The sequence below is a fragment of the Rhagoletis zephyria genome, unplaced genomic scaffold (genome assembly GCF_001687245.7).
Source record: "Rhagoletis zephyria isolate East Lansing unplaced genomic scaffold, Rhagoletis_zephyria_1.1 Rzeph_scaffold_00434, whole genome shotgun sequence".
In the NCBI taxonomy this organism is placed as follows: Eukaryota; Metazoa; Arthropoda; class Insecta; order Diptera; family Tephritidae; genus Rhagoletis; species Rhagoletis zephyria.
In genome coordinates, this window is record NW_016157518.1 from 219,924 (window position 1) to 244,988 (window position 25,065).

Consider the following 25,065-nt stretch of genomic DNA (forward strand, 5'->3'; position numbering starts at 1 on the left):
GGGGGGGGGGGGGCGCCCCCCCCCCCCCCCCTGCCCCTACCTGGCTACGCCCATGGGTCGAGCCCTTGCATTTGACACCTCATTTTTGAAAATCGAACGAACGATACAGAGTTTACGACTCGGTGTTAAAATTTTAACGCAACCCTCTGCGGCAGAGAAATTTTGAATTAGATTTTCTAACATGTGGCAACTCCTTTCATGGAACTATAGCTATTTTGCACACCCGAAGGATACGGCCTTTCATGTGACTCATTTTTGAAAGTCGAACGAACGATAAAGATTTTAAGACTTGGTGTAAAATATTTAACGCAACCATCTCCAAACTCGTGTAAATGTTTCACTTCAAAAAAACATGTATTACCGGGTTTCGTTAAGATATCTCAATTTTTACTCGAGTCATTGCGTGTACAGACGGACGGACGGATAGACAGTCACGGCTAAATTTCTTTTTCATTCTGATTTCTTTTTCCATTCTGAGCATTTATGTATACATTTGTATATATTATTATATCTATCTCGATTAGTTTTGGCTATTACAAACAATCGTTATGTGAATATAGTTATAATACCATTGTGCACAAGTACGCTCGGGTTAAACAAGGAAGCTACTAGTGAAATTTGGTTTTCACTCCGATTTTTTGATTGATTTACTTCTGAATCGAGTTACAATCAGAACACTGGTTCACCGATATTGACGACGCCAATTTTTTAGCGGAGTTATTACTCGCTGTTGTTGCTAATCGACGATGCTGTTAGGCTTTCTGCACATTGGTCGTCCAATCATAGTTGCTTCACCGTCACAATCATGATGCAACGATTACATGACGACTACACTTTCGCACACTCGGTCGTGATATTTCAATTCATTTGGCGTCTAAAAATTCACTTGGAGCAGGTATTTTGTGTTTTGGTTGATATTTTCGCGAAATATTAAAAAAAAACCTGCAATTTTTAAAATATAGACTGGGCTGCAACAATTCTAGACCTAATATTTCGGTAATATCTCTTCTTTTCTTTTCCTGATATGTGGTTTGTACATGCACACAGAGACTTTTTACAATTTCGTCATATTTTATAGTTAAAACGCTCACATTTATTGAATTTTAATGCAATTATCCACCTTTTAATAATTTCCACAGATTTTATGCAAAAATACTAATTTGTATGCAAATATTAACTTTTTAACAACGATTAGAAAACGACAGTGCCGTACTTATCCGTTTCTGCATCTTCTACGATTTGCTGATAACTAGCCGATAACGACAAGTGTGCAGATCTCCTTTGAAATGCATGTACTCGGCTCAAAATTTCAGGGCGAGACGATAACGCAACTATGATTGGACGACAAGTGTGCAGATAGCCTTAGTAATCACACGATGCGACGATGCTAGCTACTCTGGCTATTGAAGGAAGTTTCACTTTAATCGCAGGTGGTTGGATCGCACAAGTTTTTTTTTTTTTCTTTATTTAACCCGTTCCTTTGGTTTTATTCTCCAGTTTAACTCGGCAGTGTCTGGCACTTGACGATAGAGAAAAAGTATTAACATTCAGTTAAGAATCGTTTGAAGAAAAGGACTCTTATTTCTTGTGGTGAATATAATTAACTCAGTTTTGCGGCATTTGCATTCCTAGTTCGACAGCTTTCCGAGCACAGGCCTAACTCCCTTTATGCTATTTTTGTCCCACTGCTCACAATAGTGCACAATCCGGTTATCGTAACTACAATAGGACTCATATCATAGGAGTATTGTTTGCCATTGTTTCTACTTTGACTGAATGCTGAGTACGGCCAGACATCGCCATGCTGTGCGCCTTTGTTGGCAGCCTTAGTTGTAGTTATTTAAACACTATTATTTATTTATTAACTAATTTCTAGTTCTTAGCTTTCACTAATTACTAATTCACTAATTAAAACAAATCAGAAGAAAATATGTAAATTTTCCGTTGTGAATATTGAGTAAACAAATATGTATAAAATTTATGTAAAACTATTCAATGGTGGAGTTTTTTAAAAGTATGCAAGCTACGTTTCGAAGTATGTATGTATATTAAATGTTATTTTTTAAGAACCGTAACACAAAACATATTTTGCAGATAGATATACAATTCGATATTCGCCAATAAATAATACTATAAAAATGTTGATTGAAATTAATTTGCAAATGACCTAAGCTCAACAATAGCCTGTTTTGTATGCAGAAACACCTGTCTGGATGGCAATTAACAAGGCAACGCAACTTAGCAAATAATCTAATAAAAATTCGTTTAAAAAACCAATAAACGCAACACTAATTTTATTTAGCATATTCCTTTTTATTTTCAATTCATTTTAATTTTCACACAAACGCTTTTGCATTAGTCCGTCGTTTTTTTCGTCACACATTAATTAACAATTAGATAAATTATATTTACGATACTATCATACAAAACTCATTAGTCATCCAACACTTTAGTTCTTCTCAATGTACTTTTCCTTCAGGTAATTGAAGAGCTCTTTATCGGCTGGGTTCGTGATTTCATAGTAAATCTTTTGCTTCTCCTCCAAGGTGGTGGCAGCCAAACCAGCTTCAGCCTGTGTCTTCAAGGCGGCGATTTCATTCTTGTGCGGCGCATCAGCTTCCGCCAGCAAACCATCAAAGAATTTAATAGTACCGCTCAACGACTGCTCAATCTGTGGCAAAGTTTGCTTCTTCAAGAAATCCTGGAAATCAGTTTTGAGCTGCTTGGAGAATTGTGCATACAATTCGACCTTCTTGGCAGCATCAGTCTCGCTCGTGATTGAGTTCAAATTGGCGATAGCCTGTTCAATATCCTGCTTCCATTCGCCGGCTTCAGTCTTTTCCAACAGCGTAGTATAGAAGCTGAGCGAACGTTGAATATCCGCATCAATATGGAGTTCTTGCAATTTCTTGCTCAAATACTGATTGAATTCTTCGGGGAAAGCGCCATGTAGAGCATCCAAAATTTTGTTCTTCTCCTTGGGGTCGGTCTCCTTGAGCGCAGTCTCTGTCTGCGTGATCAGCTTTTCCAAATCGGCTTTGTGTGCTGCGTCGACTTCGGGCAGGATTTTATTGTAGCTGCTTAAGTTTTCGCGCAGATCGATATCGATCGCTTCGGCAATGCTAGCAGCGGTGGACAACTATTGAGTAGAGGAAGAAAGAAGCGTAGTATGTTTGCTATTATTTTCTTTTGTACTTTTGAAAACTGTGTGCTTAAACTCACCTGCGCACACGCAGCAACACAGAGTAGAGCAGCAATGAAAAATTTCGTCATTTTTTGTTTTTTTAACTTTTATTTTGTATCTAAACTAAATACGTCCGTACACTTGACCGGCTCAATTGAGACTCACAATCGAATGCGCAGCCGCCGCCTCTATTTATACCCATAACAGCATAGGGCCGTCGGCTATAAATTTTACTTTTATTTTTATGCTTTTTCGCTACTGTGAAAATATAAAAAGCAGAAAAAGGTACCTTACAATATACCTACCTAAGTATGTTTGTTCTGTCAAACTCTTTATTCGCGAAAGCTTGGCTAGCGCTCTTATTTTTATTGTTTGTGCTCTGTTTGTTTATTTCTTTTCTTGCTAATTTACATATTTATGTGGCTATAACTTCTCAGGCTGTAAATTTGTAAGTTTTTGGGGATTTCACGTAGCGTCTGCTATTGACTTTGTTGTGATGGTCATCATTTTTTTCCTATCTACATATACTTATATGCATGTATGTAAGCACGTCTTTATGTAAACAATTTATACTCGATCATTAAAAATCCCCTTGTCCTTTATTGAAGTTACACTGTATAAAATCGATAATGTATATACATAAATGAGTTCATTGGCACAAGTTCATTGGCACAAAGACAGAAGCTGAAAGATAGTTTAGTGCCACCTCGGGAATAGTAGATTATCTTTGGCTCAAGTGCTTTCTCTGAATAATGTCAACAAGTAAAGTTAGGTTCAAAGAACCTGAAGTTGAAACCTCATAAAGCCTCACGCTTAAAAATCGAGCTTAAGCTCAGACCCGAGTTTCAGTACAAATGCTTCAGCTTCAACGCACTTCAGCAATGCAAAAATTTAGTCTAAGTCTGAGTCACTTTTTATGCATGAGGCCCATTGTCTTCCTTGACCTTGTAGATGATATACGAGAGCTTCTCAAACTCTTAACACAAAGAGTAGGCATTAAAAGTCGCCTTCCTCTACTTGAACATTATTACGGATCTATCTTTATGTTCTTTGTGTACGAGTACTTTTTCCAGATGACTGTGTTTTCGTCCTTTTTTATCTAAAGTAAAGACTAGTTACAATCCATTTTTGAGTTTTCAATGTAGCAGCTTTTGATCAGGCGGACAGTGGCACAGTCTCTATGCCCCTCTCACCAGAGAGAGTGACGGTCCGGCATCGGAACTTAGAAGTATATACTCGTGTATCTCTACCAAGTACCTACTGATCATTTTTGTGTATTTTGAGTGTACAATAGGGTGGTCGAAAAAAATTAAAGTCGGAATTTTAATACTCTTATCCCTTAGGATTGCTCTATACCGAAAAAAAATATACTCTTGTTTTTTATTTTGAAATTAAAAAATCTTTAGAGGTCGCTAAAAGCGCAATGGGGCCCCTTTTGAGGTTATTAGGGCTTCTATAAAAAATAGTTAAAATTAGAAAGTGATTAAATAAACAATTGGGTACTATTGTTGGAAGTCTAGTGAAGAAAAAAGCTTATAAAAACGAAGTTGTCCGATCGAATTGGTATCTACAAAAACTTGTTTTTCCCCATATAAAATACATGGGAAGCTTTGAGCGCTTTTTCGGTATAGAGCAATCCTAAGGTTGTGAATAGTTGAGTACAATATGCAAGTATTTACTGGTTTACTAAACTTTGAAAATTCAAGTGAAAATAGGTCTCAATTGCCACATCACAAACGATTTGGCCAAGTGGGTCACCCGCTTGTGCAAGGGTTAAAACTAAAAGAGCGTTTAAAAGTGGAGAACAAAAGTAGTAGCGCATCAGGGGAGGATGTGAATTATCGAGAATTCATTTTGTAAGAGAAACACCAAAAAACAAGAAAACGAAGAGCTTTGTCATTACTCTTCATAATTCAATAATAAGAGTTTTTGTAATAAACACAGTTTTCTCGCCCCCTCATGAAAAGTCGGCTCCTTTAGTGATGGGTAATGTTGGTCACTCAACTGTTCCTAGTTATATTAGTACTAAAACTTAAACTTTTTCGTACTACTAAATATTCGTTGTTATGGCTGAGTCATTTGTGTCATTTGTAAGAAGTTTAGAATACCAAGCATTTAGCAATGGAAAACCCAAAAATGCGGCTGGATAGAACTTTTCACGTTTATTTTAACCATATCAATTATTTGGCGCAAGTGAAAAATAAAGAAGGTAAGAAATTTAACCATATTGGAAAGAATTTTTTTAGCGCCAAATGTGATTATCCCTACCAAGCTTTTTGTGGTAGGGAATCCGTTGTCATGGTCGCAAAAACCAAAAACTCTATTTAAAATATTTTTATTTTTTTTAAGTTCATTAAAGTCAAAATAGTAAAAATGCAAAGATTTTTCGTTTGAAGGTCGGTCTTAAGGTCAAGGTGATTTTTCACTTAATCACCTTTAAAATTAATTTCTTTTTTTTCACTAGTAATAAACTTTTTTAAAACAATTTAAACTGAAATTATTTTTGTATTCTTGCGACATAGAAAATGAGTTCCTTGATGTACGAACAGCAAACATATGAGGCAATTCTCGTCAAATGTCCCAAGCGCGCTGATCGGTGCAAAACAAGCTACTTTTCGACTAGCTGAGAATTAGACAGAAAATTGGAAAAATAATTCGAAAACAATGATTTCTATAGATTTTTGTACGGGATATCCGATGGTACTATGCGTTCTCCAAAATTTTTTGATTTTCATGGTGAAAATTCTGAACGAAAATTTATTTGCAAGCGTTCTAAAACGCTTTATAACCCGGAAAAAGAAAATTACAAATAAATTTTGGTTCAAAATTTTCACTATGAAAATGAAATAAAAGAGTAGGGTGCAAAGCGTGGATGGAAAAAAAAATCGTTGTCTTAGACAAAACTAAAATGTTCAACGTATCCCAGCCGTATTGAAATTTAAGTTTTCCAAGAACTCACCATTTAAAATCCGTTACTATTTTACTATAAAAGATATACACCTGGAATTTTGTCAACTTATAAACCAAGGTGCAATATATTTATCTGCTTACGATAAAAAATCAAATTGGACTTCCCAAACCAAATTCAACATGAAAACATGAATATGGGTACTGAGTGCTCAACTGACTGTTCTAAAGTTAAACGAGATTAACTTGTTGTAAACTTTTCCAAGGTATTATCTCTGTTAAATATCATTTACCAAATCTCATGGGCGGTTTTGCAATAACGTCAACGATATAGTTTTACTATGTTATGTTGTTTTATTTATTTGTAGTTCTTACATTATTAACTTTTATTATTCGGAGTTTAGGATGAAACAAATTTAATTTAATACAGCTCATACAGAATATCAACATAGCCAAAAGTACCGATACTTTAGATCCGGTATTTTACTTTCCTTTGATACTAATTCCAAGTAAAGGTATCGATACCTGCATGATAGAGCTGCAAAACTATCGATGGCACTATCGATAGTATCACTAGTTTCAATTTGACACCACTATCGATGAATGGTTACTTCAAACCAGGAATTTTTACTAAAACTTAATGGACTACAAAAGAGCCTACTCAACATTTTTCTAAGAAATCTAATTAAAAACTCAAAATTTTGATGACCTGAAAAATTCGAATTTTCCTCGTTTTTGTTACTAGTTTAAATTTACACTTGCAACGTTTTTTTTTTGGTTGCTTAAAATAACAGCTTTTGTTCCTTTTAATAAAGCTCACTAAAATGTTGATTAAAACCAACATTTCTGTTTTTTCTACTAATATTACCATATTCAATATAAATAGTAAGGATGTTATATTTTTCTTTTACCGATAGTATCGATAATATCGAATGGTGAGGCCCAAAACTATCAAAAATATCGAATGGTGCAACCATCGATAGTTTTGCAGCTCTCTACTGCATGATATCGTTTCATCCCTATAGGAAAGATTCGCTAACTGCACTGTATGGGGTATCAAACGCTTGACGTAATGAAAGATTTCCAGTCGAGTATTTGTTAACGCTTCCAAATATTGTAATTAAGTGAATTATTCAGCTTAAATACTTTAAATGAGGAAAAGCAATTATGATAAATTTCAATCGTACGAAAAAAACTAATAAGTATAAACTTAATTCAGTTGAAATATTTTTCCACAATGAGTTAACTTTTATGCACTAATCAAAATAACGCTGTAAAAAGTTTAATGATCAATAATAAATTTGTTAGAATTTGTTTTGTTTCTAATTGCAGCCAATTAAATTTTCAAGTGTACTTTTACATTTCGCACTTTTATGTTTTTCGATACAAAATTTATACATTTCTATGTACTTTTGTATACTTATACTTATGTACATACATATGGCAAATATATACATACACGCAACTCATTTTTTCCACGGACTTTTTGACGTAGAGCAGTGCTCGTCAAACTTTTGAGTGTGACGGACCGGCTGCAGTTTTTCTATTACGTCGGGGACCGGTACCTTTTTTTATTGATTATTTTTCGTTTACGATCATCTCACATATGTATTAAAATTTGTTTAAATGAATTTCTTTATTAGCCGGGTGTCTATATATGACCTATTACCATTTAATGATAGCAGATATTAGCCATTTTTTATGAATGTTTAACAAATTTAAGTTGTTTTTATTATACAAGTTGTATATAGCCTCATTAAACAGTAATATAAAACATCAAAAAATCGTTGTCCATTTCGCGACGCCCTTTGCGGACCGGCGACTTATGGCTTACGGACCGGCACCGGTCCGCGGACCACCACTTTGGCGAGCACTGACGTAGAGTATGTACGTACTTACGTTTCGGTATGGATGCCATGCTCACCTGCCACCTGTTTACCAAGTTTCATTCAATTTATGCAATTGGTTTAATAAATTAATTCTATATAGATATCTATCTAAATTGTTTTGAAGATATTTTATTTATAAATTACATGTAGGAGAGTTGCCACCTATTTTAAAATTTAATTCAACTTTAATTACATACTCTGCTTTTAATATTAGGGGATGTGGGGTCGACACAGCCCGCAGGTCAAGACGAAGGTGCTGGAGTGATTCTTTTTACATGAACTTTTTGTTCTAGCACGAATCTGGTCCAAAGTTATGCGGTAACATACATAAAAAAATATATATTCCGACGATTTGATAACTTTCTCATTTTTTGAAGTTGGTTAAAAAGTTTTAACACTTCTCAGAAAAAAGTTTAAAATTTTGTTGAAAGTTTGTTGTAGATTTTTAAAAAGTCCCAAACTTGGGATTATATGGATTTGGTTAGAGAATGAACTGTATTTGAATTGAAAATTCTTTAAAATAAATAGATAAATATATGTGAAATTAGGAGCTATTGATATGACCGATACTACACATATACTAAGTAGTATGGATAACATAATATTTTTTTTTGCGCGTTTTTTTTTAATATTTGAAGTTATTTAAGCCTGCGCGATTTTTTAAAGTTGTGGAATTACCATACATCGCATATATTTTTTACACGATTTTTGTTTTGCTCGGTTTTCTAAGCAAAGCACATATGTACATATCTGCCGTGTAAAAAAAGTGTTGGGTGTATGTGCCTCCAAATGCGTTGTGAGTACCAGGTAGATCACATCGCTTGCCGACAGTGACGTTCTCTGCAAACTAATTAACACATAATATTCTGTGAATGTTGACCAATCGATTAGCAATTATAATATCAATTTTTTCCACTTCAATGCACACATAACTGACAACAAAAAAGTTTCAACTGCTGCGAGAAAGCCAATAAACTCTTCGATACGCTTCAAGAGAGCAGCCTTTAACAGCTTTAGGTAATTTATAATATAATAAGAAAGTCCATCTGGTTATACGCATCTGCAAGACGCCAACGGCTTTGATGAATTGCCAAACTGACAATAAAAATATCGCTCCGTTGTGGTTTTTGCGGTCAGTTTTGGTGTGAACATATTAAAATAATATACGCGCCATCGGCGCTAATGACATCGAGAAATAATAATGGTGAATAGCAATCATTCGCATTTGCATATATTTAAATAGCTATATACCTTTCTATGTACTTTTATGTTGTAGATATGTATATATGTAGATGTATATGAAACTGTGCCAATTCTCAAAACCGGGTGGCATATCACCTATTTAATTTTAAATTCAAATAAAACTGCCTCAACCACAAAGTATTTAGTAATAAAACAAGCGTTTAAATTAAATAAGTAAACAAAAGTGACCCATTGAAGGCTTTCACTGGAAAAATGAGCGGTTAAGGAGAACAAATAATAATAGACAACTGCATACATATGCATACATATGTAGGTATAAACATTTACATTAGGGCTGTAGAAATCAATGGAGCAAAGTTTGTACTAAAGAGACGCGACGGCATATATCTATGAAAAAAAAAACCAAGTAACTAGTGAACCCGCACCGCGTTAAAACGCCCAAGATAGAATTTCAAAAACCTATAAACTATTCCAAATATTAGTAAGGTATAAGCGATTCGAGTGTCATCTTTCTTCAAAATCCGTGCAGCCGTTTCGCATAATAGGTTTTCAATATTATTTAAATTAACTTAATTTGAAATCACCCGGTACCGATAAAAAGTTTCAAAAATTGAAACCTTATCGCACATCTACATGGCAAGGTCTTTATTTTTCAGGTTATACAATTTACTTTCGAGTAAACTTCTAATAGGTTCAATTTGAGTTCGAAGCGAATTTGGTTAAAATTCACTCAAAAATATTCTTAATGTTTAAATTAAAGACTTCTTAACACTCTTTCGTTTGGCTTCCATATTTTGACATTCCATATATCTTTTGGAAAAGTTAATTAAATTCGACATTTGAAGCAGGTGGCAACCCACTTAAACAAATTTTTAACCTACTACCTTCTGAGCACCCTTTCGTTTGGCACCTATATGTTGAAATATTTTTTTCCTAATGAATTTCCTTAATCCAAATTTAATTGGATTTTTTAAATAGGTGGCAACCCTCTTAAAGTCAAGTTAAGAAATAAATATTTTCGAAACCATTTCCATTGATACCCCTTGTAATATTTGATTTTTTTAGATAATTTGAATATCATTTTTTAAAAGGTGGCAACTCTTGTCAAAAAAGTAAAACTCTATTACATATGTGCAGCCCAAGCCTTTTAATGTGACACCTAATTTAGGAAAATCGAACGAACGGTGCAGATCTGAACCGAAAATGCCTTCGCGTATTACATAATATTTAAATTTTTCAGTAAACAAGTAATTTTTAAGCAAAAAACAAAACCAACTTCAATTCACATATCAAAATTTAAGATTATCGTTAATTTCTTCAAGATCCAATGATCGGATCTAAACCAAACTAGTATGGAACCACCTCCAGGGTACCATCGTTCCTTTAAAAAAACGGTTATAGAAATCGTGGTCTATAGATATGCGGTAAGATACATACAATAAAAAAAAAATATATTCCGACGAACCGATAACCTTTTCCTCTTTTTGAAGTCGGTTAAAAACAAAATCGTCTTCAATTCTCATACGAAAGTTTAAGCGTACCGTTAATTTCTTTATAATCGAATGATTGGAATTTTTATCTTAATCCTTATAGTTATCTTTATCATAACCATCTCCCTTCCATCTTCATGTTTATATATATCATTTTCTTTATCTTTATTGTTATCTTTTTTTTTATCTCTATCTCTATTATTATCTCTATCTCTATCTCAATCACTATCTTTAGCTTTATCCTTGTCTTTATCGTTATCGTTATATTTATCTTTTATACAAACATCTCCGAACTCGATTAAGGAGTATCAAAAAAAAATCTCCGTGCCAATTATGGCCTTATTTTACTTGAAATTGCGCCTAATCTTTCAAAATAGCAATTTTGAAAAATAGTAACCCTTCCCTTAAATTTTGTGAAACCCTTCTTGTGTACTATTTTTTCATCAACCAAAATTTGCAAGTTTCTAAATTACATACTGCTTTATTTTACTTGCTTTTGCCTTTTAGTTCTAGAAGCGTGGTTCTTATTTTATTGCTAAACGGGAAAGAAAGAAATCAGTTTTTTTCGATTAAACAGAGTGGCGTCTTTTTTAGCACTTTTTTATGCTCATAGCTAAGGATGCAGATCCAGAGCTCAGTTAACTCCGGTTCTCGTATTTATGACCCAAATGCCTTCAAACTCACCGATTTATACATTTCCGCTGCTGAAAGCTTACACCACCGCCACAACTGCGCGAGCATTCACTCCACTTGCCCCAATTACCCCAACGTGGATAGGCACGCTGGCGTGAACTCGAGTGCTCTCGCTTTGTCGTAGGTAATACTGAGCTTACGTTTGTTGCCAAATCTGAATTTTCAACAACATTTGGCTTGCTAGTCGAGCTGCTTAACGTCAATTCTGTTGTTGTACTTGTTGTTCCTAACGTAGTCGTCTTCGGAACACTGATTTTAGGTGCTTTCGTTACAGCCTCACTACTAATAATAGGCGCTTCGGGCACACCCACACTCTGCTCAGATATCTGCCTAGGCCGCGACTCTGTTGTCGCGCGCTGTGTTGTTGGAGAAGCCCACGTAACCGCGATTGTGTTGGACGTAGCCGATAATACTGTTTGTTCTTCGGGCTGTGACGTGGGTCGAGATGGTGTTGTTTCTAATGGTATTGTGGTTGTTACCAACAATGTCGAGATTGTCGGCGTGGTTGTGGTTGATGTTAGATCCTCATTTTCGTTAGCTTCATTTTCTGGATAAACTTCGTTTATGCTTAGATTTTCTGTAGATGCTGCGCTTTGCTTGGGATGACGCCATAAATTGGCACGTTCGTAGTTGGATTTCGGATAATTGATAGCCACCGCGAGCCGATTGCTTTTCTGTTGATTTCGTTGTTTTAGCCATTCTTGGTGTTTCTGTAAAGAAGAGGAAATTTTTTCGATAATTGATAGAGTTCTTAACTGTAATCGGATTTTTTTGCTAAAGCACTTTGATATGATACAGTAAAATAGAGATAAATAAATATTGTTAAATTTTGACGAAATCACTGCTTATCTCAGACTTAGTTTTCTACTGCTTTCACGGTTAAGATGGCTTTTTACATCCAGACAGTCTTAAAGCATTAACAGGTGGCAGCGTTGATCCAGATTAACTCGGAAATTAAATAAAGTTGATCTGGATTAAGTCCGAGTTAATCCGGATCAACGCTGCCGTCTGTTTAAGCTTTTAAACATCCTACTGAGCAGAGAGCTATCAGCCGGTTTCTCTCATAGCTTTCTCTGAAACCGAGCCAGTTGTTGGCAGGGAGGAGTTCGGCTTGTATCGTCTTTAAAAAGTGGATAGAAAGCTTGAGAAAGCTCTTCTCCTTAGCAAGGTGGTCCGCATCGCCGAATTAAACCATTTTACGAGTTTCATTAAACCCATGATATTGGCAAAAGTGGTTTAAGTTTTTTTTTTTAGATTTTATATGGACGCACACAGAGTTAAAGCTTGCTGGTATACTAGACTCGATGACATGTTATATGATTGATGGTTGCTTGAGGTGATTTTGTGTTAACCAGATTTCGGCTACGAGTCTTATCTGCTATTTGTAACGTCTGTTATTTGACTGAATCTAAGTCGATACATATAGCAAGGTAGTGGAATTCCTGCCTCCTAGAGAGAGCTAGCCTAAGAGTTCGGTTTTTTCCATACTACATATAACCTGAGGTCCAGACTATGTAAGTATGTAGTGCATAGCAAATTCAGTTCGTTCGCCGTTCGTTCCTTAGCTACATATGTACCTTCGGAGCTGGTGCTAAATGGCTCTTAGGATATTATGTAAACTTATCTGTCAGAATAGATATCAGTAAATCTATACTGATATGGCATATTTGTTGCACCGAAAAGCTGCTTCTGTTATTGCTAACGGTTCTGGTTAGAAGGCGCTAGAGCGATCTGATAGACGTAAATATGCTGATGGTTCGTGAGAGTTTGTTGGTTCAAATCACTCCACATACCCCACTGTTTAGATAGGGGCCGAATACTTCTATTTCCAGCAGTATAGTGAGTCGCCTGCCTCATAGGCACAGTGAATATTTTGATATCCTTCCTGGCTAGATCGTCCACGGTGAAGTTTTCTACCCAGACTACACATCTAGTGCATTGTGAAGTTATTTCATTCACTGTCCATACAGCTCATAAGACATTACAGTGCTCAGATGGACGTAAATAGGCTGGGGGTTAGGGCGAATTTGTAGGCTTGAATTCCTCTGCCTACACTGGCTAGCTGGTCTGCTGCGCGATTACACGGAATGTTTCTGTGGCTTTAGACACAAAATATGCGCTTATAACACAGTTATTGCGAAGTTTGCTCAATTGGGGTACTTATGCAGCCTAAAACTACATACATACCTTATAGCTGGTGCTATTTTACTGTATTGGTATCATGTCAAATAGACTACAATGGACCGCATAGCACGTGCAGTGTTAATGGCCAACTATTAGGATCGGTAATACTGCAGTGATCAGGCAAAGGCAAGTTGGGGTTTAGTGAGATGTCTACTCTATCATTTAATTTAGAGCCGTCTGTGGAAAAAACCGTGAGTTAGTCTTAAATCTCGATGTCCTTCGCTCCTCTCTGAAACTGTCAGGGATCACTTGGTTTTAAAACAGAGTAATAGAGCGTTATAGTCTTTCTATCGCAGATCATCTGAAATTATGTTCAAGTCTACGACCTTTCCGTGGACGCTTTGTGATCAACTTAGTCGCATTGTAACTTTTCTGAGGCTTCCGAAAGCGATCTACTCGAACGAAAGTTTTGGAGATTTTTTCGAGAGCTTTCAAGATTTTCTTGGGACTTTTATTCTTATCGGTACTTTTTTTTGCGACTTTTTGATCTTTCATGACGTTTAGGAATATTTTACGACATTTTGTGCTTTATGCGCCGAATTTGGGGGAATATGTCGGGTTCAACGCCATTTAATTTTTTAGCTGCCTTTTTTTTGACTGTCTAAAATAAAAGTAAATATGTAACTGTAATGCCAGAAAATAACAGATGCCTGCTCGGTGCTGAGTTCCCTCTCCTTTTTGATAACTTGGAGAGGGATCAACGAATTTCCGGTTGGTTCTGTACATATGCCCGCAACTGTATTCTTTTATTCATAGTAGAACTTAAATGAATATTTCCCGTTTTTGATAACTTGGAGAGGGATCAACGAATTTCCTGTTGGTTCTGTACATATGCCCGCAACTGTATTCTTTTATTCATAGTAGACTACATGACTTTATTTAGTTGAATTAGTGCCGACATCTAACATCATTAGAATCCACGCTCATCAGTAGCGCTCTTTACTCATCGCTCTTCAATCAGCGCTGAAAGTTCATCATCCATACATCTGCTTGGATTCGACAAGTTTAGAGCATCTTAATGATAAACGGAAGTACATTCATTAAAACGCAACAACAGAAGTCATCATCGAAACGCTTGCATACATACATACATACATATGTACGAGTACTTACAAGAGCGAGTAAGCACTGGATGGATATCAGCGTTTAGGGGTTTGGCGTACATTACAGCCAGTTGGTTGCGTTGACAGTGATTATCAAAATTTGGAACAAATTTGATGGATCATTGAATCTTGGTGACGAAATGTCGCCACATGTATGTATGTAACTATGTATGTCCATAATAACAAAAAATTTCGTTGGTTTTTTTTTTTGTTAGTAATTTGTAATTGTGAAGGTCAAATGACATGTAAATTATTTGTTGCTCGAGTTCGCTCACATTAAATTTTAGCCGCAAATTGATTAGCATTTTTTATTTCTATTTATTTCGTTGTTTTTTTTGTTTCTCTTTGTAGTAACTAGGTACCTATTTTTGTTGCATTTACTGTTGCGTACAATTGAAGACGAGCAAGGCGCGTTAGAACTGATTTTTATCATAATGTTCTCTATATAATTTTGTAGTTGTTTTGCTTAGGCTGAAAACTGAAAAACGTTTATACATACATATACACACGTACAAACGTTCATATGCTGATTGACGACACACCCATGGGAAAAGTTCGATCAAATTCGGCTATTTTTTCACAGTTCAAAAATTTTTGAGGCCATTGCGCACATTGCAAGAATTCTTTTAGAGTTCGATAATTATGTAGGAGAAGGTCAAATAAAATAAGTACATAAATAAGTATGTGCATGTATGAAACCACAACCGCCAAGTGCTTATTGTTTTTGTAAAATTTTGTCACAAAAACCAAGCTAAAATGAGTAAATAAAAATATAAAAAAATTATAATTAGAGAAATGAATTGGTCTTCAAGAACTATTTGACTTTACTTGACGTGATCGACGAGTTTCGAATAAACCAAAAATATACCGAAATAATGACTTTTTGTAATTTTCTTTGAATTTTTAAAAAGAAACCACCATTTATATCAAAATGGAGTCTTAATTGCCGCTGAAATGTCAATATAAATTTTTATTCGCTAACTCGGCGCATTTATTTTCTGCAGCATTTTCTTGTTGCCAAAATTTTAGCTTAAAACATATGCCTGCAAGAAAATTGCAAAAAGTTGATTTGCCTTTGTATTTTTGAGCAACATTAATAAATATACTACACTGGACATCCAGCTTAGGGCGCCTATAAATTTCCTCTTCAGAGTAGTAAATTGCAGCGGTTACTCGTTTGTCTATTTTGGAACCGTTAATGTATGTATATTAATGTTCATCAATTTCTCAATCATCTGCACAGCCTTGCGCTAACTATCAACCTCTATTACAGCTTCAAGAAACATTTGAAAACCAAAAAATTTGGTAATTTTAGAAAAAGAAGTGCAAACAAAACCTCTCTTATGTACATACATAATTAAAAAAAAACAAGTAAAAAAGTCTAAGTTCGGGCAGAGCCGAACATTTAATACCCGGCGCAAGTATTAAATATATGTTTTTTCACCTTTCCGAAACCTACCGCTAGATGGTAAGCCGGGGTGTATCAATTTTGAGTAAATTAGCGTCCTTAAATTTCGAAATATTGAAGTTTCAAGCATTTCTGAAATTTACCGTTATATGAAAAGCGGCCGTAATTTTAGNGTATTTCCGAAAATTACCGTTATATGGGATGTAGGCGTGGTTATCGTCCGATTTTTTAAGTTTTGGGCCATTTGGTATGTTATGCGAGGGCCAACAACTGTGCCAAGTTTGGAAGAAATTGGTGCAGCGGTTACCAAGATATACACATGTAACCATAAGTGGGCGTGGCTACGCCCATTTTCCAAAAATTTATAATATTCTTATTTTTCGTCTAAAAATTATTGTAAATATCAATTTTGAGTGAATTATCTTCAGTAGTTACTAAAATATCGCAGTTTTCGTATTTCTGGAAATTACCGTTATATGGGAAGTGGGCGTGGTTAAAGTCCGATTTCGCCCATTTTCAATACCAACCTACCTTGGATTAAGGGAAACCTACATACCAAATTTCGTTGAGATATCTCAATTTTTGCTCGAGTTATCGTGTACACGGACAGACGGACAGACGGACAGACGGACAGACGGACGGACAGACAGACATGGCTTAATCGATTTCTTTTTTCATCCTGATCATTTATGTATACATTTGTCTATATCTATCTCGATTCGTTTTGGCTGTTACAAACAACCGTTATGTGAACAAAATTAATATACCCTTGTGCACAAGTGCGCTCGGGTATAAAAATGTAATAGTAAGCACTTCTGCCTAAAAATATGTAACTTCGAAAAGTTATTAAGCAAGCTGTTGTTAGCGTATTGCTCATACACACACACACATTGGCTGGTAAAAGTCTGATTATACATACTTCGCATAAAAGCTCAGTTAGTCTAGACTTAATTTCCGTAACTTAACTTAGTATTTTGGCTAATCTGTTATATGAGAAACTGTGTTGGCGGTTAGTTAAAACTTAACTTACCGTAAGTAACTTAAGTACCTGCAGATTTTAGATTGTTAAGTTAAAGCATAAACAGACGGCAGCGTTGATCCGGATCAACTCGGGAATTAAATGCGGTTGATCCGGATTAAGTCCAAGTTAGTTCGGATCAACGCTGCCGTCTGTTTAAGCTTTTACAGTCTTACGGAAAGTGAGAGCGGTGAGAGAATCAGGCTTGCCAGATTTTCGTTTTTGTGTTTTTCAAAAATAAATGCACGCAAACATATTTTTTGCGTTAATTTTTTTGATGTGACATTTTAGGCGGCAAAGTGTCAAACAGCTGAAAAAGAAAATTAAAAAAAAAAAAATATTTCCGCAATATATAAAAATATTTCCGCTTCTAGCTTAAGTTGACGTGTTGAGTAATCGTAAGTTAAATTAAGTTAAGTCGAGACTAACTGAGCTTTAACTTCGCACAACTTCTTAAGCGTAACACAACTTTACAAAACTAAGGCTGTTTATGCTTCGCATGCAGCCAAATTTCTCAGTACTACCAACCTCATGCATCGACGCAATAGGGTTATGTGAACAAAAACAGCTGATTTTTGGTTTCTTTAGGTAAATGGATTTTTTTTTACCGAAAAATTAATTCAAGTGGCTATTAAGTGGTTTAAATGGGGTATATTTGTAGTCCAAATTAAGTCGACACTAAGTTTATTTGCAGTTTGACATAATTTTCATTTTCTTTAAGAAAAACATAAATTTTCATTAAAAAAAATGCCATAATTTCTAAATCTATAAAGAAAAGTCGAGATTCTTTGTACGCGGTGATCCAGAAAACTACTGAACGGATTTTGAAGCGATTTTCTCTTGTATACTCTGTCTCGATAGGAGGGTGGCCCTTTTTTATTTAGAATTGTAATAGGGTTTCCAACTGTCTAAAAAACTACAAGATCTGCACCGTTCGTTGGATTACAAAAGATGAGGTGTCAAATGAAAGAGATTGGCCTCTAAAAAAGCGCTACTATTTTATTTTTTTTATCGGGTTGCTACCTGTTAATAAAATAACAATATACAATCATAGTAAACGTAAGGATCAGTTCTGCACCGCCGCTGTCAAATGAAAAGACCTGGCCTCTAGGTGTGCAATAATGGATTATTATTCTGAGTACGGTTGTCACCTAATAAAAAGTCAAAAGATTTTCCCCGTTCATTGGACTAAAAAATTAGGTACCACGTGAAAGAATATATTTTTCGGATGTGCAATAAGCTTTTTTTTAGTGCGGTTGGCACCTATTTAAAAATTACTACCTTACATATTTTGTGTTAGTGACATCACATTTGCACAGTTTATTCAAATCAAAAAAAAATCCGGTCTTCGGATGTGTAATAAGGTTTTATTTTTTCGAAAAGGGTTGCCGCCTATACGAAAAATTATAAGATGTGGGCTGTTCTTTGGACTAAAAAGTGAGTTGCCAAATGAAAGGGCTTAGCCTCCAGATGTACAGAAAGATTTGTTTTTTAATAGTGTTGCCGTCTGTCTAAAAAATTATAAGGTTTGTTCGTTGCATTAAAAACATTAGATATCGAATGAAAGTGCTTGGCAATTAAGTGTGCAAAAGGGCCTTTTAATAGGGTTGCCACCTTTTTTTTCCAAGTGCGTATATTTACATACTTATGTATATAATATACACATACCAAAGCAATTACCATTCCAACCATATTCATGCTTTGAAAATTGGTTCAAAACTTTTCAAAATATAAGCTTTTGAAAATATTGAAAATTCCGCGTTTACGCTCCCTAGCACCGCTCCTATGAATTTGCTCCAAACTAAATTTATTCCATTCAAATCAGAGAAAAGCGCCGGGCCATGCTCACTTTTTTTTTTTTTAGCTCAAATGGCCCCATTCTTTACTTGTTCCCAAAATTACATGGATAGAGTCGTGAATTCCCCTAATATGCCTTCCATGGATCTCTGTAAAAATAGTGCTATTGGTACCACTGCAATTGAAATGTCGATTAAGCAAATGTGAGGCAAAATCTAAATTCAAAACTTTTTACAAGTTATGCTAATTTCTGGGTAAGGGAATACATACGAAATGCATTCAACAAATTTTCACCTGACAGTTTGAAGTTTATGTGAAGTATACAAAGTAAAAAATATGGGCCAGTCATTAGATATAATGAAATTTTCGTTTCCTGCTTTCCGCTCTCAGGAAACAAAGGTTATACTGTAGATAGGTGTAAATACTCGCTNCCTGACAGTTTGAAGTTTATGTGAAGTATACAAAGTAAAAAATATGGGCCCAGTCATTAAATATAATGAAATTTTCGTTTCCTGCTTTCCGCTCTCAGGAAACAAAGGTTATACTGTAGATAGGTGTAAATACTCGCTTTTTTTCCAATGTTTGGTGAGATTTTTTCATTGTTCGAAAAATTCGTTTTGCGAAATTATGCAAAAAAAAGCTAAAATCAAAAATTATATATATTCGCAAAGTCGCGCGAAAAAATCAAATCATATATTCGAAAACTACATAGAATTCTCTAAAACATTCGTCTAATTTCAAGACCTGACGGACCGGTACTCAAACTTGTTTTTACTAATAATCTTTAGCATCTACAATTTAAAGTAAATTTTTTTATAAGAAAATAGCAAAGTACCAAATAAAAGAAACACTTGCTTTAATGGGTTAATCGCCAAAGGCAACTAAACTGATTAGAAGGTATCGCGCCGATTCCCGTATTTTTTCGAAAATGTATCGTTCGTGAAGAACGGGTGTGAGTAAATAATGTGAAATTTGGTATTTATGACTTTTACTTTTCCCTCTCTAAGTAGACTTCACCACGTTTTTTTTTTCTAGCTGCCTCCATATAGTCGAAACACTGGGCGTGTGGCGAAAATATGAATAAATTAATTAACGAGTTTTGGCTATTTTTCCAGTGTATGTATTTATGTAGCAAAAATTTTATTTTGAAAAATTCATGTTTTAAAACAACTACATACATATTTAAAATATTTAGTTTTATGTATGCATAACGCAAATAATACTTTTTCTGGGATTCCAAAAATGTAAACTCGAAAGAAATTAAAAAATTTACTCGAATTTCAATTAATTTTTTATGAGTAAACAGTAATTACTAAGGATTTGATTAATCAGAATCTGTTTAATCGCATTTTTTAATTAATCAGGATTGTGATTAATTTAAAAATTATATAATCGATTAATCGCACATGCTTTTATTAAAAAAAAAATAATCCCGTTCGCAGTTATATACAGTTTTTTGTTCGAAAATAGATACGTGCGTTGTGTATGCACTTTAGCGTACCACTCCATACAAAAAAAGTCGGTACTGTTTTTCCATCGGTAATACGAAATTAATTATATTTAAAGACTTCCGCCAAAATACTTCAGAAAAATATTAGGATTTACGTGAGCTGACCTTTTTGAAAATACCTCCACAAGTCGAGTTTTTTTTTAATAAGGTTAGTTTTAAAAATTATTATTATTTTTTTTGTAAATTGTTTCAGATAATATGAGACGTTTCTAAATTGGTCTAGCTCACTTTAGTCTCAATATTTTTTTCGAAATAGTGTACTGGTATCGAATGGTGCCTTCGAAAGGGCGGGATGATAATTTTTTGATTATAATACTTTAGATTTCAAATCTTAACTTACATATTGCTTAATCTCAATTTGTCACAGACATTTATCATCTAAAATTCAATATATGAATGTAGTATATGTAAATGACTTACCCGTATCCGTTCGACAGTCGTTATATCCGCTCCAACCAATGCGCTTATCAATATTATATAGAGACATAATCTGCAAAAAATTTAAAAAAAATAATAATTAAGTTATATCTTCAGTTACGAGGTATGCATTCACAATTTTTTTAAACACATGTGCATTCTAATTTTGCTGAGAAATCATAAGCAGACGATAATCCCTTTACAAAATTGGCCCAAAAAAAAACGCTTTCAAATGACCGCAAGCAAATCAATGGGAGATAATCTACTTCGACATTAATAAGAAAATTTCCAATCCCAATGGATAAATTTTTTTATATACATATGTATGTATAGAATGTATCTCAGAAATTGCAAAACAAGCCAAACAAAAATGTGCATTTGACGCCAGAAAGTGGCGTCCAAGCGACACAGCCAATAAGTGCGTCACTTCAAAGCATAAATGCACTGGCGCTGAAAATATTAGAGAATAATGTAGAAATAAGCGATGTTTATAAGTGCATATGTAGTTATGCACCAAGCTGTTGGAGGCGTTCAATCCGAGCAGCTAAATGAACTGCAAAATCATCAGCAACAAGTGACTGGCAAACGGCAGTCCAGCAGAGATGCCAATATGTCGAGATGCCAAAACATGTGTGCATACATATGTATGTACATACTTATGTAATTATATATATGTACATATATCTTTGTATACTTTTTAAAATTTATGCTGCAATGATGTACTCAAATGTAGATGTTGCAATGCAAATTGAATTCATAAGTGAATTGTAGTAATGAAGTGATGAAAAATGTTCCAATTCTTTTCTTTCTCTTCGTTGTTCCGCTTTTGTTAAAAAAATTGATTGAGTTTGTGTATGCAAATAAACTAAACCAAGTAGGCTAATTATATGAACTACAAATTGATCGCAATTTTGCACTTTCTGCAATACAAACATATTTATATTGTATATTAATATCCGATGCACATGCACCCGTTGAGCCACCCATTATTGCAGCGCTGAATTGCCTATTGTGGAGATAACTGTTTGCTTGAAATGACACATTTCTTCACAAATCAAATGGCAACTAGCCTATAAAAAAAGTCGGTGAAATACAAGACTGTTAACACATCTGTTCAAATTATTTTTGTATTGTTTATTTGATTTCACTTTTGCGTAGATATTTTAAGGTTCGAGTACATACTTGTGACGAAGTTTTGCAAAGAAAGAGCTTTGCAATTAAAGCTAAGAAAAATATGTTTGTACATAAGTAGGTAGGCTCGGATTGTTGATAGTAATTAATAGGAGTATGAATATACAAATTAATGCGATGCGATTATGAATATGAATATGCAGATAAATATGAATGCGAATAGGAATGTCAATATCAATATCAATATGAAAATTAATATGAATACGAAAATTTAAATGATTTTGAATATGACTCTGAATATGAGTATGAATATGAATATGAATATGAAAACTAAAACGAATATGGATATGAATACTAATATCAATATAAATGTGAATATCAATATGAATATGAGTGCGAATATGAGTATGAGTATGAATATGAGTATGAGTATGAATATGAATGTGAATGTTAATACGAATATAAATATGAGTATGATTATGAATATGAATATGAATAAGAATATGAATATGGATATGAATATTAAAATGATTATGAAAATGAATTTGAATATGAATATGAATATAAATATAAAAACGAATATGAATGTGATTACGAACATGGATATGAAAACAAATATTTAAAGTATTTTAAAAATCTCTTATTTAGAAATATTTTTGAATAGAGTTGCCACATATTTTCAATCGTATATAAATAATTTTTTATTTTCGAAAATTAAGATACATACTGCTATTTTTGGGTGCTAAAAGAAAGCCCCTAAACATAGACTTGCCTATGTATGTAAGTGTTATCGCTTGGGATATTATTGTACGATTTTCACTTATTTTCGATTCGGGAAAATTAAGCTAGAATAGCTTAATATAGATTTCAACTGAAAGTTATTTTTGAAAACTTTTATCCAGAAATATTTTCGTTCAGGGTTGCCACTTTTTTTTATACAAATGTGTATCTTATTAATTTCTGAGAGCAATTGTTTTTTTGTATATAAAATGTGTATTCTTCAACCTGTGGTATTTTTTCATAGGGTTGCAACGTAATTTTAAATATAAGATACTTTTTTTAATTTATGAGATTCAAAAAGTGTAATTTTTTTAAATTTGCATCCAAAATATTATTTTTAAACAATTTTGAGGTACTGGAATATGAATATGAATATACATATTTATGTACATACATATGTATAACTATATCCATTTTTTTTTTCACCCACATCGATAGTTGCACTAACACGGGCGATGGTAGCATCGATAAATTTAACAGTAGCGGTTTCAAAAATCAATTTAGAACGATATTGACATCGAATTATGTATCGATAATCGTCAATGGTGCGTTGGTCGATATTTTTATCAAAATATTTATCAGCCCATAAGTCAATGTCATGTTTCTATGGTTACAATAAAAATGCCGATGAATAAATATGCCAATTATCGATCTCGATATCGCGATCTTGTAAGTTTGCAGCCCTATTTCCTTATAACTACATACTTTGTATTCTCTCTTCTTAAGTTGACTCTGATCGGCTGACCCATTATTAATTTAAAAACTGTTAACAAATATTCTTTTGCGTTTTTACAAGAAACCAATCTAACGAACGGAAATTAATAGCAACACTCACTGTTTTTTGTTTTCATATAAAAGTTAATAAAAATATTTGTTTTTTTTTTAGTTATTCATGTTCAATCGTTGTTCTGACGCATTGCCTCTACGCAGAACGATAAATCAAATAAACTCAACTTATGGTGTTTTGGCAATATTTTCCCTCAACCACTGAAGTCGCGATACCCGATCAGTTCCAACTGTTCAAATGTTATCTTTTCACATTTTAATTAGTTTAAACGTTTTCTTTTAGTAACTAAATACCTAGACCACTCATTCAGGCTTTAAGCTCAAAACGTTTCGAAACGGGTCCGTGTAAAGAACAACACTCGATTAACGTAAAAAAAAACAGTCTTTAGAGAAGGAAAGGCAGATTTTTATTAATGGAAAAACGTAAGCACTTAAGGGTATAAGTAGACAACTTTAACCGAGTTAAAGTACAATAAAGTCCAAAAGAATAAAAAATGTATTATATAATGTAATAAAAATCGATAACGAAACCTCAATTGTTCAGTATTGTGCAGAAATCGCCCATTGTTCGAATTTAAAATGAAAAGGTTCAACAACTTTCGGAGAGAGAAAAGCTTGTTATACAAGCAAAAAATGTGTTTTCAATTAATTTTGTTGTTAACTACGTTGAGTACAAGACGTGGTACTACACGGTAAAACAATTGTAAAAACCATTGCGACTCTTATCTAAATAAATATTTGAATAAATACATAAATTTCCGGATGGAATGTATCATTCTTAAAAACTCAAGCGCAGTTTGCAAATTCTTCTACGCGTTTCTATTTAAACATGAGTCACTAAGTATGTTTTAGTTTTCTAAATTGCCCTTTAAAAGGTAGTATACTGTTACGATAATAGACTCAAAAGTGCATAAACGATTTGATCATAAGCAAAAGTGAATTGTAATGGTGGCTGCTGAGAATAATTGTACGTAGTGAAGGAAAGGTTTTATAACACAAAGCAGTACTTTTTATTGAAATAATTTTTTATAACAAAAAGTGAAAACTGAACGAAAAAGGAAACAAATTTACAAAGTGCTAAAAATTTTCAAGCAAACATTATTGCACCGTGTGATAAAAAACCAAATAAAAAAATCAAAACGCACGAGAAAATATACTCACGAAACTAAATTGAAGCCAATTATAGTAAAACTGTGTTTTTAGTTTTTCTCTCTAACATCGGGATTTTTTCGAAGGACCTTAAAATTTCGAGGTTATGAAAGCTATTTTAAAAATTCCGTGCAATTACCAAGTGAAAGAGAAAGTTCAGTAAAATTAAAACTTCTATTTTTGTTTCACATTTTGGTGAATTATTTTTATTTTCTTAAGCTAATAAAGTTACTAGAACGAGATTTGAGTATGTTTTCGTGTATGTATTAGTCGTTTACATATCTTTTTTTTTTCAAACAAAATTGCAACATTTTCAAGGATATTTTTAGAGGACATTTTCAATACCATCTATTCGTCCTGTGCATCAAATTTTTTTTTATTAAATGTAAAATAATACAATACAACAAAAAATTTAA

The 25,065-nt window shown here is 33.8% G+C and overlaps 2 protein-coding genes and 1 long non-coding RNA gene across 3 annotated transcripts in view; 1 reads left to right on the forward strand and 2 right to left on the reverse strand.

Annotated features, from left to right (window-relative positions):
* loh (thrombospondin type 1 domain containing lonely heart) overlaps positions 1 to 25,065 on the reverse strand; it is a 125,187-nt gene that overhangs the window by 82,200 nt on the left and 17,922 nt on the right. Inside the window, exons 2-3 of the mRNA XM_017611636.1 lie at positions 20,807 to 20,876; positions 11,358 to 12,076 (exon numbers count right to left, since the gene is read on the reverse strand). Coding sequence (XP_017467125.1) covers positions 11,358 to 12,076; positions 20,807 to 20,876 — 789 coding nt within the window. The remainder of the gene's footprint in view (positions 1 to 11,357; positions 12,077 to 20,806; positions 20,877 to 25,065) is intronic.
* Positions 2,293 to 3,368, reverse strand: LOC108359680 (uncharacterized). Its single transcript, XM_017611643.1, has 2 exons — positions 3,223 to 3,368; positions 2,293 to 3,139 (listed from the first exon to the last, which is right to left on the reverse strand). The coding sequence occupies exons 1-2, from the start codon at positions 3,271 to 3,273 to the stop codon at positions 2,450 to 2,452; spliced, it is 741 nt and encodes a 246-aa protein (XP_017467132.1). The 5' UTR covers positions 3,274 to 3,368; the 3' UTR covers positions 2,293 to 2,449.
* On the forward strand, positions 7,809 to 24,660 carry LOC108359682 (uncharacterized). The gene is made up of 3 exons (XR_001846971.1): positions 7,809 to 7,978; positions 21,269 to 21,274; positions 24,649 to 24,660. It is a non-coding gene; the product is annotated as an uncharacterized LOC108359682 (long non-coding RNA).

Coding starts and splice junctions, on each gene's coding strand:
- LOC108359680 (XM_017611643.1), bottom strand. CDS start 3,273: ATGACGAAATTTTTCATTGCTGCTCTACTCTGTGTTGCTGCGTGTGCG. Junction 3,140..3,222: donor GTGTTGCTGCGTGTGCGCAG/GTGAGTTTAAGC, acceptor TCTACTCAATAG/TTGTCCACCGCTGCTAGCAT.